General features: G+C 45.1%; 1 protein-coding gene across 1 annotated transcript; it reads right to left on the reverse strand.

Annotated features, from left to right (window-relative positions):
* Positions 1 to 493: 493 nt before the first annotated feature.
* Positions 494 to 2,010, reverse strand: LOC128298591 (cyclin-dependent kinase 20). Its single transcript, XM_053034360.1, has 3 exons — positions 1,807 to 2,010; positions 987 to 1,655; positions 494 to 541 (listed from the first exon to the last, which is right to left on the reverse strand). The coding sequence occupies exons 1-3, from the start codon at positions 2,008 to 2,010 to the stop codon at positions 494 to 496; spliced, it is 921 nt and encodes a 306-aa protein (XP_052890320.1).
* Between the last annotated feature and the right edge of the window lie 10,143 nt (positions 2,011 to 12,153).

Below are 12,153 nucleotides of genomic sequence, written 5' to 3' on the forward strand. Positions count from 1 at the left end.
AAATGGCGGAAAAAGCGTTGAAGCTGAACCGATTGCGCGGAACTTTGAGAGCTTGCAGTGGTAGACTTTTCTCATCTGGCGGACTATGTGCCCTAGCAGGCGAACCCGAGTGTGCTATCTTTGAGTTTCGTATTATACGATGTTTTTTTTTATTTTGGGTTTGCTTCTTCTGAGTCGCCTATTGTTTCATGTACCGATGTAGCGCCCAGTGACACTCAGCGCTCAGTCTTCTGGGTTGCGTGTGCTGCGTTCCGTTACATTGCACATGGTCCGGGCAAGTAGTCCTACGCTTAGGACTTCAGTATCGCCTCCGGAAATTCAACTTGCCGCTCCGTTGTCTCCAGCAAACGTGGAATGGAAGCTGTCGGGATTTTCCTTTTATATCCACTCCCCCTAGAGGACCAACGCATTTTCAGAGGTTTAAAATCCTTTGCAGGGCTGGGTTGTTGGCGTTCAGAGAGAGAGCCTCCGGAAGCAGAATGCCTGTTGCGAATTAATTTTCACTCGGTGCTGCGTCAGTGAAGTAGGGATGAAGTAAAGCCTACGTACCGCACATAATCAGTGAAAAACACGCAAACGGGAGAAAAGAACGAATGAAACAGTGTTAGAGCTTGTGCGGGAGTAAGTGAGTGCGGAGGGTCAACGGTAGGTCAGCAAGATAAGGACTGAGCAGGAGGCACGAATGGTTGGCCAATGAATGAAAATAAAGATAATGGGAAAAGACAAATAAAAGTATACTAATGCGAGAGAGAGTCAGAGGGAAGAACATGGTTCGGACTTGAAATGCTCGCTGGAGTACTGAAGAACTGGACCGGGGCAGGGAAATATCTCGAGTAGCATGATTTTAAAATGCCTCCCACAATGCACCATCGCACTCGGTGCTGAGTCCCGGTTTGGTAGTGCAGGTAGCATAAAGAATCCCCACAAGGATATGAAAAGGAAGCAAACGATGGTGAACCGGAAAACACAAAAGGTTAAAAACCTACCTCTTCGGCCGTGAGACGCTTAGCAGGATTATACCTCACCAGCCCATCTACCAGGCTGATCTCGTCGCGAGTGGTACAGCTCGGGAAGATGTCCTCCCAGCGTTCTCCGCGCGAGTTCGGAAAGCGGATTTTGTTATAATCCGGAAGGCTTCGCACTTCTGGCCAATCCTTCTGATTTGGAGTGCCGAGCGTGCGGACAACAAGCGCCAGCTGTTCTATATCGGTGGCACCGGCGAACAACGGAACGCCCCGGAGCATCTCGGCGTACACGGCTCCGCTGGCCCACAGATCTATCGAAGGACCGTAACGTTGGCAACCCCACAAGATTTCGGGCGCTCGGTACCAACGTGTGGCCACTTGCGGCGAGTAGGTTTTGGCCGGTTGCTGCCCGTTAGAGTCGGTGTAGATGCGGGCGAGTCCGAAGTCGGCTATTTTGAGTACATCGTGCCGATCGATGAGCAGGTTAGCTGGCTTAATATCGCGATGCATCAAGCGCAATCCGTGCAGGTAGGCCAGCCCTTTGAGTAACATGCCCGTGTAGCGCCGTACGGTTGCACGAGATAAAGGATTTTCTTCGTCCTTAAGCTTGCTGTACAGCGTATGGGGCATGTACTCGAACACCAAGGAAATACCTGCCAGGTCAGGATACATGTCGAGTAACTCTAGGACCTGATAATGAAAACAGAAATCCACATCTAAGTCAACATTGTACTTGAACCAAACCAACCTGCGTCTAGCCGAGTCATGCATGTAACATAGCAACCAGTCAATCAAGTAACTGATGTGTGTGTGTGTATGCGTGCGTTTAGGTCGAACTCACATTGTCACATCGGCAATGCTGTAGGGCACGAATTTCACGAACCGTGTTTAGCGATACGACCCCGAACTTTGTCCGCAGCGATAGCTTTTTGATGGCCACCATCTTGTCATCACACTGCAGGTCCCGCGCTTTTACGACGACACCGTGGACTCCTTCGCCGATTCGGCCGAGCAGCTGATAGCGCGACGGCATATAATCGTCCATTGTGCCCGGGCACGCTCAGATTCCAGCGGCAGGCTGATGCGATTGTTTTTCTTCACTGTTGCTAAGGAAAAATGCCAAGATTGCGGCTTTCACAAACGGTTCCGTTCGTTCGCCACATTTACCGATCAGACGGGTTTCGAGGGTTGCTTTTTCACTTCGACGCCAGGCTCCACCGGTTACGCCCCACTTCTTCCGAAGGGTCTGTCACCCAGGATGTTTACTTTTAATTAGTGTCGAGCGATAAAAAATCGCACAAACAACCCGCCTCCACAGGACAGCAGGCGGCAAACGAGACAAAAAGGGGCCGAAATGGAAGTAGCGTCACTTTTCCTTTTTGACTGGTGTGGATGATGGTGGTTCTGGTGGAAACGGTACGATTTTTCTTTTGCGAGCTGAAATCCACCCTAGACCTTTGACTGCGGAAAACCGCCACTCAAACATGCGCTAACACACACGCCAGCGGACAAACGCATACTAGCAGCGGGCGATGGAAAAACATCAACCGTGCTATTAATGGGGCCCGTTGTTTGTTATTTTCGGTAACCCTTGACAACCGGGTTGGATGTGGCGTTGCGAAGAAGGCTACGTTGCCGGGAGTGTATTTCTTTACGCATTTGAACTTTATTCTAAATTCAAGATCACTTTCCTTCTCTTTCTAGTTGCCGCTACAGCGCTCTGTTTGACCTATGTAGTGCTCCTTGCGTACCATCTGTGATCTGTTGTACGGTTTTACATCCACAGGTGTATTTATCCGGTTATGGGTAATGCGTGTATCTCCGGTATCGTGAGACAAACAATAAAGTGTGTACGCTGTGCGATATGTAGGTCTTGAGGGACAGCATGTCCTATGGGAATCGTGCAAGCGAAAATCTTGCACAGATGCGCGTACGTAACAAACAAGCACATTCCAACGTTGAATTAGTAAAATTGTTTAATTTATTATCTTTTCTCCTTCTCAGCTGGCGATCAGTATAAATATAACTTGGCTATAATATGCTTCCGTTCGTTGTTTAATTATATTTACTCTATATTTCTACAAAAACATAACTTATTGACAATAACCATAAGTCAAAAAAGCAGTGCGATATAGCACGTTGTTGTTATTGAACTCTGCTTTATCTAAGAACCCGTCTCACTGTCTTTGTCAGCATAAAATTAAAAGTATGCGCCACAAAGCATTGAGTGATTAACAGCTTAAATAACACGGTTTTTGCCATAAGCTGTGCACTTTTAATTAATCTTTCCTGTTGCCTACAGGGCAGCGTTGTCCTTTTTAACAGCAAGTTCTATTATGCCCGTCTGGTTGGTTATCTGTTTGAGGGGATCTGTGATGAAATGATGAAGTCCAAAGAGTCTGTTTTAGAAATGAAAATTCTACATGTTTTTTTTTTCGTTTCTCTATGGACGTTTGTAGATCACGATGGACGTGGCTGAAGATGTTGAATTACGATAAATTTAACATGATGTTTTTTTTTTTATTTTTGCGGTTGGCTGTATTTACAAAGGAGAACAAATATAACTTCGGTCGCTTCTGGTAACAATGTGGGAGGAAACATTGATAGAATATTAATAATATAACCATATCTACCGTTCATTTTGTTGTGCTGGAAACGGTGTGCTTCTCATAAATATGTAAGTAATGTTTGCATAAACTTAATGTTGGTAGATCGTATTTCAATAAATATGATTGCACTTACATCCACTACCAAAGCGTACATTTTTGCATACAATTATATCGAATGATACGTTCGCTTTGCTGTTTCAACTTTTTATATCAATCCTATTGGATACATTATAATAAATTGTGCTTTTTGAGTTCAACAATTTATCCGATTAGATGCGGCTTGCAAGAAATAGATCCCAATATTTAAAGCCCATTTGGAGGAGGAAACTTTAATAGCTTGGATTAAATTCTCGAAACACATCGATAGACATTCACGATCCCGTTCTGTGTTGCGTTTCGGGCATGCTTTTAACATAAGCATGTGGTTTGCTTTACCGTGTATACCATCAGTTAGATAAATATTTTCACGTTCCCGTCATGGCTGTCGAATGTTGAGCAAACTTGTCAAAAGATGTTGATTTTCTCAAGGGAGGGTAGAATTCATTTATTTAACTCCCAATGAAGTACAAATGGCTTGTTGCGATATTTCCCTGTGGTATTTTACATTCGGTAAACAGTTTCCTGTGCCACACAGCGGGATGGACTGGAGTTGCGTGTAAGGGCGTAACACAAGCGAACGACGTATAATTCTTCCGCCGTGTAATGCCAGGGTCCCTTAAGAGAATTGTTTGGATATTATTGATAAAGGACTGCGATGAACACATCATTGGAGCGTAGCAAAAGTTTGATTATATCTCAATGTCTCATATCGCTGCTTTATGCTTTGAGACATTGAGTACTACGCAGTGCTTCAAACACAAAATTGGACACTCCAAAATTGAAATTGAATTGTTGGACTTTACGAATGAGGTTGTCGATTGGGTTTTAGGTCGATGGGTTTGAGGTTGATTTTTGAAATTATGAAAATAGTTATTACAAACTTTCGTTTGCAATTTCACATTATATTTATCTTATACCAAAGTTTTTAAAAAAGAGCTTTTTAAATTATTTTGCAATTTAACGTTTATTAAAATGCATTTTTTTTTTAATTTTATGTATTTTTGAGGAGTTCTCAGCATATTTAGTTAAGTAAATGTATTAACAATTGTATAAATGTATCATTATACAGAGATGTTAATTTTAAGCCAGAATGGTTGATCTTTCACTGTTGAAGTGACACTAAAGAAGAAGAAGCAGACTATTCGATAAGTGATTTTTAATAGTTGTTGAATAATTTTAGCACTAGTTGTTCTTATCTAACATTCTAATAACTTTAGTCATAACTGGCTAATGCACTAACCCTTCATGGTATTTGTGTTATATTGGTTATAGAAATAGTTACACCGATTATTTATTGGTAAGAAAAGGAAACCTGTTTTTGATATTCATTGTTTCTATCAATTTCTCTATTCATAATAAATCACGGTTCTGATCTGAACTAAAAACCTTTTCTGAGAAGTTTTACCTTCAATATTCATCACTAATTTTCGAAATTCAAGCAATAGTTAATGATTTTCTCAGACATTACAGACATTTTCCGGGATCTGTGGCACTGACAGTGGTTTGAGTGTAGTAAAAGCTATAGAAAATTCACTATATGTTATGTTTGACTGTTATGTTATGACTATATGTTTGACAAAATATGTTGTCAAATATTACTTTGCAGAAGATTTTTAATACACAAAGAAATTTTTGTACGATTGTCCTGATTTGTGTGTGAGTCGCTGTATGGTAATGAATTGCGATGACGAGGATACCTCAGTGTGTGAACGATTTTGACTGAAAGCTTTGCAATTTTGTCTAGGCATTATATAGCAAATTATTATTATTGTATTATCTATATCTAATTAAAATTACACAGTTTATATGTACAATATTTACGCGACATTTTTTGCAATGCCTTTCAGCATTGTACACTCTGCAGTAACAGGCGTCGAAAATTTAGCTCGCTTTGGCTCCGCAGTCAAGCATCATCATGCTGGCGCAGAGAATCGATATAATGCTATAATAACCTTTTTCATTTGATGACGTTAAGCACTTTTTTGCTTATCAAACGATTGGCACTTCGAATCGGCTGGTGTAAGCATCGGCTGCCCGGCTAAAGTGTTGTGTGACCCATAAAAATTGATGCGCAAAGTGAAGGCATTCAATTAATTTTGCGATAAAATGAAGCTTCCCTTTCCGCGGCGCTTCCCTTGACGGATGGGAGGGCAAAAAAAAGAAACACCAGCGAGAAATGAGGAACAAACTTCCTCTCGGTGCTGTAAAAGCATGATCAAAAGGCCTGACTTTTCATTCGTCTTACCGGGCGCGACTCATTACGGAGGAAGTCTAAATTGAAACTTATCTTCCACCGCACACGGCAGCATGCTCATTTTAGATGGATCGTTGCTGGAACGCTTTGATATTCTAATGAGATCAGCCCCTCTACCCGCGTCGTTCTTGGCACCCGGTGCTAATCTCGGTACCAAGCAGGGCTGTGCAAGCCGGGGCACTTGCGAAATGAGGTTCGAATGGATTCAAGGGATGACTTGTGCAAGTGCTTCTGTAAACTCACCAAACCGAACCCGAAGGTAGCTAAGGTCGGATCCCGAAACCTTAGCAACGGTGTGTGCTAGTGGCTCGCCCTTGGAATGGAAATGCTTCCGATAGAACTGGACGCCGCCGAGCGACGAGCTTGAGCAGGGAGCATATTCGGTATGCGGAATGTATTCATGCGAAGAAGATGAATCGCGTGCGCTAATTAATTACCTAATTAAGGGTTAATGAATTAAAGTTTTACTGTCTTAGTCTGTCAGCTTGTAATTCTAGCTGGCGGTATGCGTGATACGGCAATTTGCCCAGTCGCCCAAATGCCTTCTGCGTATTGCAGTTGTCCAACTCTATCACGAAAGCTACGACTGACATAGACATGACCGCTTGGCCCCACTACCAAGGAGACATTAATGGAGAGGACGCACGTGCAAAGATCGGACACTTTGTCTTGTATTTGTGATTCCTCTGGTTATGTTGTTGCGATTTTTCACGAAACTAAGAGCGAAATCGGTAGATAACAGGGTATGGTCGTGCGTGTGCGCGTGTTGGTAGACGTTTTTCTACTGAAACGTTACAGCTGTGGACCAAAACACATGGCGGCACTCTAATGAACATCACAAAATTAAACCCGTAACAGATTGTGACGCTTTACGAGTGCTTTCTTCTAGACTCGTAGACGCGAGCTGATCTGTTATTCAGCGTACGATTATTTAGACAATAATTACGTTCCCATTTGGGACGATTCGTTTGACGCGGTTTTAATCATTCCCATCACTTAATAGTTTCATGAGAAGCCCGCTTACCGTTACGGTTGGACAGTGAAATCTTCATTCAAATCTCAGCATCAGCAACAAAACGACGCGGCATATAGCAGTTGATTGTCAAATTTGCATCATTTTCGCTTTCGTTTCGCATGGAAATGTGCACTTCCCTCGTCTCTGTCGCCCTCTCTTGGGAATGGACTCCCTCCGCTCCAGCGTTTGTCACGGAACCACAAATTGCTTGAAATGTATCGTGCCTGTCTGTGGCCACTTTATATCTCCTTCGTTATTGAGGAATTCCGGCTTAAAAAGTCATTTTATGCAAATGCTCCACGGTGCGGTGTGATCCGTAAGGCCGGCGCTCGACGCGGTTCACTTCAGCCGTATCAGCAGCTCTGGCACGGCTGATTGCTGGCCGGATATGTCGGATACGGAGACGTTCCCAGCGACGTACGTATATGGGTTCCACCCTCTCTGCATATCAATGCGTTCCCGGTCTCTGGAGATCGTGTCACATTTATTGGCTGCTATGGGAGATGCCGTTGTTAAACATGATTTGACGCTGCTAGCCTGCTTTGACGATCGTTTGCATTTGACTGTTTCGGTTGCGGTTGTGACGGCCATGCTCGTCTTTCGGGATATGCTGTCGTCGTTCACAGGCGAGCTAATGGAGCCACCATACCGTTCGTCATAAGTTAGCATTTGCTCAACATTGGACTACCGGCCCAAAGGCTCCGGCTCCATTTTATCACGGTATGTGTCGTTCGGCTGGCTGGCTGGATGGCTGGCTGACTAGGTGTGTGTGTGAGTTTGGCGCGGCGGAACAGATCATGGCCGTTTGCCACGCAACTCACATGCGGGTTTATGTTCATTTTTTTTTCTCTACCTTTGCGTTCTGCACGCAACAACTATTCAGTCTTCCGGTGATAATGAGTCCCAGAGGAACGGTAAAGATTTAGAACGTATTGCCGTAGGCTGGCAGGTGTTGCTGGAAGCTTCGAAAAGATGGGAACATTTACGCTGCCTTTACGTAGCCGGAAAACCACGAGAAAACAACGAGCGACAGCAAATCCTGACATTTAATCACTTCTTGCTGTTGCCGAATGCTGGACGATCGATAGGAGATAATACCATGAGGTTCTCGGAAGGCAAAAATGAACGCCTTTGAAAACGCTTTGCCCAAAATGATTTACTCGAACCTGCAGCTTTCGGTTCGTAAAACGTTATAATCGGATGCGCTGTCACCGAATGCCGGTACGCCGAAGCCAACCTTCATATTTCAAAAGTTATCATCGGTCAGCAAGATTTGATGGGCGCAAACAGGAAGCCCGGCACTATCGTAACGGTTCTCGTGCCTTAACGACACACCGGGAGGAATTGACTGTGAGTCTATTAGTGTGTTTTAGGCCCATTGCTACTAGGATGCTCCTACACACAGTCCGAGGCGAGGCACCTTGAGTTCGCTCCTTCGCTTCCTTCGCTTTCTCGTGCGTAGTTGAATGGCCGTCGTCTCACGCCAAACGCATCGATTCGTATGAATTTGCAAACGAATACACAGCCCGCGCGCATGGCAGATGGAGCTCGTGCCGAGAAGAACCCGAACCATGGTGAGGTGGTAAGCTTTCCATTAACGAAAAGCGCTTTCGCTCGCAAAGGCTTTTCGCAACCAGCGTCACACACCGGCCACCCCACATGGACGTGTAGGTGTTGCTGGTGCCGCGTTTTCCGAGCTGGTTGGATCTCTCATGTTATGCTACCGTCGCACGAGGAACACCACCGTTAGCGGGCATTCATACTGTTGCTCATTTCTTCGGTCGTCGGGAAAAATCTCTCTGGTTCGCGCGAGAAAACGTCACCGTGGAGTGGCCATGCCATTGGGATACGCTCAACGACAGTCTCCTAGCAAATCTGGTGCCGTGTGTATCGTCACCGTCCGTAGCCGTAGGAATGGGAAATCCGATGTCCTGCGAACAGAGCTACAGTTTGTTTCGATAGCTGGTCGGCCCGATCGTTTGTAGGGGGCGCGACAGAGTGACATACAAATCGGAGAGAGCGAATGACAGATGAGAGGGAGAGTTTCGTACCACGAGCTCGGATCCACGGTGGCATAGTGGCATAAGCCAGCATTCCAGATTCGCCATTAGGTCCTTGCCAAGCCAAAGTGACAGTGGGTTCCTTATCCGTCGATGTCGAATCATTTTATCGGGATTCCGTACCGTCCAAAGGTGTGCTATTGTTAATGTGTTAGTAGTGTGTGCCCATGAGCAGGATCGAAAAATTGGCGTTACACTTGTGTGCGTACTGTGCGTGTGTGTGATTTTTGTTGCTTGAGCAAAAAACAGTGAATTCGCAACACTTTACCAGCCGTAACATTTTTTTTGTCCTCTCTCGGCCATTCATCCGTACAGCAGCAGTGCGAGACCGTTGCCTGTCGTTTCGGGAGCATTTTCCGTACTACACCCTTTTGCTTGTTTATGGGAGCCAAGCAACGTCATAAAATGTGTGTCACTGTCCGAGTTACCAAATCGTGCTGTGTTTGTGTGTGAATATCCCAAATTATTACACAGCGCAAACGTTACGTTACACAAATATGAAGCTTTCCTTTTACGACTCACCCCTATCTTCCCACTCCCTGTCCCAATCAACCCATTTGTTCTCGTGTGGGTTTCCTCGTGTCAGGCCCATTGGGGCTGTTGCCGAACACTATCCCTGTGTAGAAGCGAGCGCTTTCCATTTGGGGGACCCTAAACGCTGCTAAACGATGCAGACAGACAGACGCACTGTGAGAGTAGGCGAGAGTGGCAGCATCCGTGGCGCTGAGTAAACGAACGGTTAAATTATGTACTGCATAAGATTAGGTCAATTTTTTAGGTTCCTGTTGAAAGCGCACATGCCGCACATAATACTTCTACACGTACGACACTACACTACCACTGTTGCTGCTACCGCTACGTTACTGATACACACACCACGGTTACCACCACTATTATCGCCACGAGTACTAATATTACTACAACTACTACTACCACCACCACCACCACAAAGCATCACAACCATTTGCGCTAGTGCTGGCAGCTCCACTTGTCATCCTCGTGGACAGTATGAAGAGTCACTTCACTTCTGAAAAGCATCATCCCAGACAGCGTAGCTTTCAGCCCCTGACAACCGTTGCATAGCAGGGTGTCGTTTTCACTGTCATTCAACCAGTTTCGCTAGGTGTTGCTAGCGTTGCAAACTGTTTCATTGCTACATATAAACGATTGCACAGGGATAATAGTGATAAAAAAGGATTCCCGGACAGAACAGTGTTTTTGCTGTTGTTTCTGGGCGCATTTCTAACTCTCCGCATGATTTCCCTGCTCGCGAGGCGGAAGGTGCATTCGTGGCAGTCTTTCAACCAATCATGCTCACTAAGATGCGGAATTTCCGTGTTTTGTTTAATGACTTACGTCTCCATCAACGAGATAATGAGAGATTACCATAGTGTCCTAGCGCATCAAATGTCGTTCACATTTCATGCACTGTAATTGCGCGAATTAATGAGTTTGGTTGTTGAGTTAGTTTAATGCCGCTTAGCCAAGCCGTTTTTGTGGGTCCCACAATTCTGGGGAGACAGAATCATTCTTACACGTACTGGGTACGCTGGGTGAACTTTATGAAGAACGATGGGAAGCTTTTTTACGATACCTGACCTGCCATTGAGGATGAAACCGTAAACTTTCACGTTCTTCCATGCTGAAAAATTATTCATTACGTGGTTTTTTTTTTGAAACATTTTCCATCAAACACATCCATGTCACTCAACGGTAGTGTCCTTAGGAGATAAACAATTTTCTCGAAAGATGTCGTTTTCATCACCATCGTCATTCTTGCCCGTTTGAATGACTTTCTTCTCCTGCAGCAGACGATTGGCAGAGCCGGCGACTGAAGACCCACGCGAATAGTGAAGATGAATACGGTCGTAAAAAGTAAACCATTCGCTTGATCGAGATGTACGAACCGTTCTGGCCATCTAGCCCCTGCAGGGACATTCATATGACATGGCTTGCGGCGGTAGTGATGCTAGCAAAAAGTTGGCCCGTTTTTGTTAGCCTAAACATTGGACTGTTGGTGGTGGTGGTGCTGCTGCAAATCCGTACCGTACAATGTTCGTGAAACAAACACGGAATGAAGGTCGCTGTTGGCCTTTTGACCGTGCTGGTACGGTACCGGGACAAGGAAAGGTAAAGGTAAACTTTAGTTGGGAAGGCCCCGGAATCCTTGGCAGCCAAGTAATGTCGGTGGCTAAGGCCAAACCGGGTCAACAAAGTGTGCCCTCCGGCCGCGAATGCAGAGGCTAACCGAAATTGCAGAGCTCACGCACTTGGCTTGTGGTTCACTTGTATCGTTTTATGTAACCTTCGTAAGCTGCAGAAGGAAATCGTATGGGTCGGTACTGGAATGACACAAGCGGGAGAGATAGTCAGGGAAGAGAGGGAAAGAAAAAGAGAGAGAGAGTGAGAAAGAGAGAAGAGACAAGAAAAACAGGAATCTTTCGCTGTGGGTGCTGGTGGCGGCCTTCGACGGAGTGGGGCGTGCTGTAAATCAATCGGAAAACTGTATCAAAAAAGCAAAGTGGTAAAAAACGAAACGTGGGACCTTGCAGTGAATCCGATACCACCAGCACTCGGTGGTTCGAACGACGTAACCACACCAGCCCACGGTGAGTGATGTAGTAAGCAAGGGCTTCGCTAAATATCAATTTGTATTACTTTTGACAGTTCGTATTTACGATCCTTTACAAACTTCACAAGTAGGCACCAGCGAGCTTTTCAAGCAAGCAAAAACCAAATCACCTCGACATGGGGGGCATGTGTACCATTAGACATATCGTGAGTGAGAAACGTGCAATTGCTTCACGTTGGGCATGTAAAGCTGAAAATGCTCCATTTGTTATAATGGCAAACACACACACACACATACATATACACGCTTGCACACTTACAAAAAAGGACGGTAAAGCGAGTCAAGAGTGTGTGAAGAGGGGGGAGAGGGGGGAGAGCTGGGGGCACCGAACCGAACCATGAATTGTAATCGTAAAGGGAGAAAATCAAAATGGACGGATGTCCGAATGGGTTAGCACCCGGAATCAAACGTTAATTATTGATAGATATCTGCGAACCTGTTCATGTGTAGTTGCCTTCGTTGCCATCGTGGTTGTATTTCTTCACTTGCCTGCGATACCCACCACATACATAGATGCCG

Source organism: Anopheles moucheti, chromosome 2 (assembly GCF_943734755.1).
Source record: "Anopheles moucheti chromosome 2, idAnoMoucSN_F20_07, whole genome shotgun sequence".
Classification (NCBI taxonomy): Eukaryota; Metazoa; Arthropoda; class Insecta; order Diptera; family Culicidae; genus Anopheles; species Anopheles moucheti.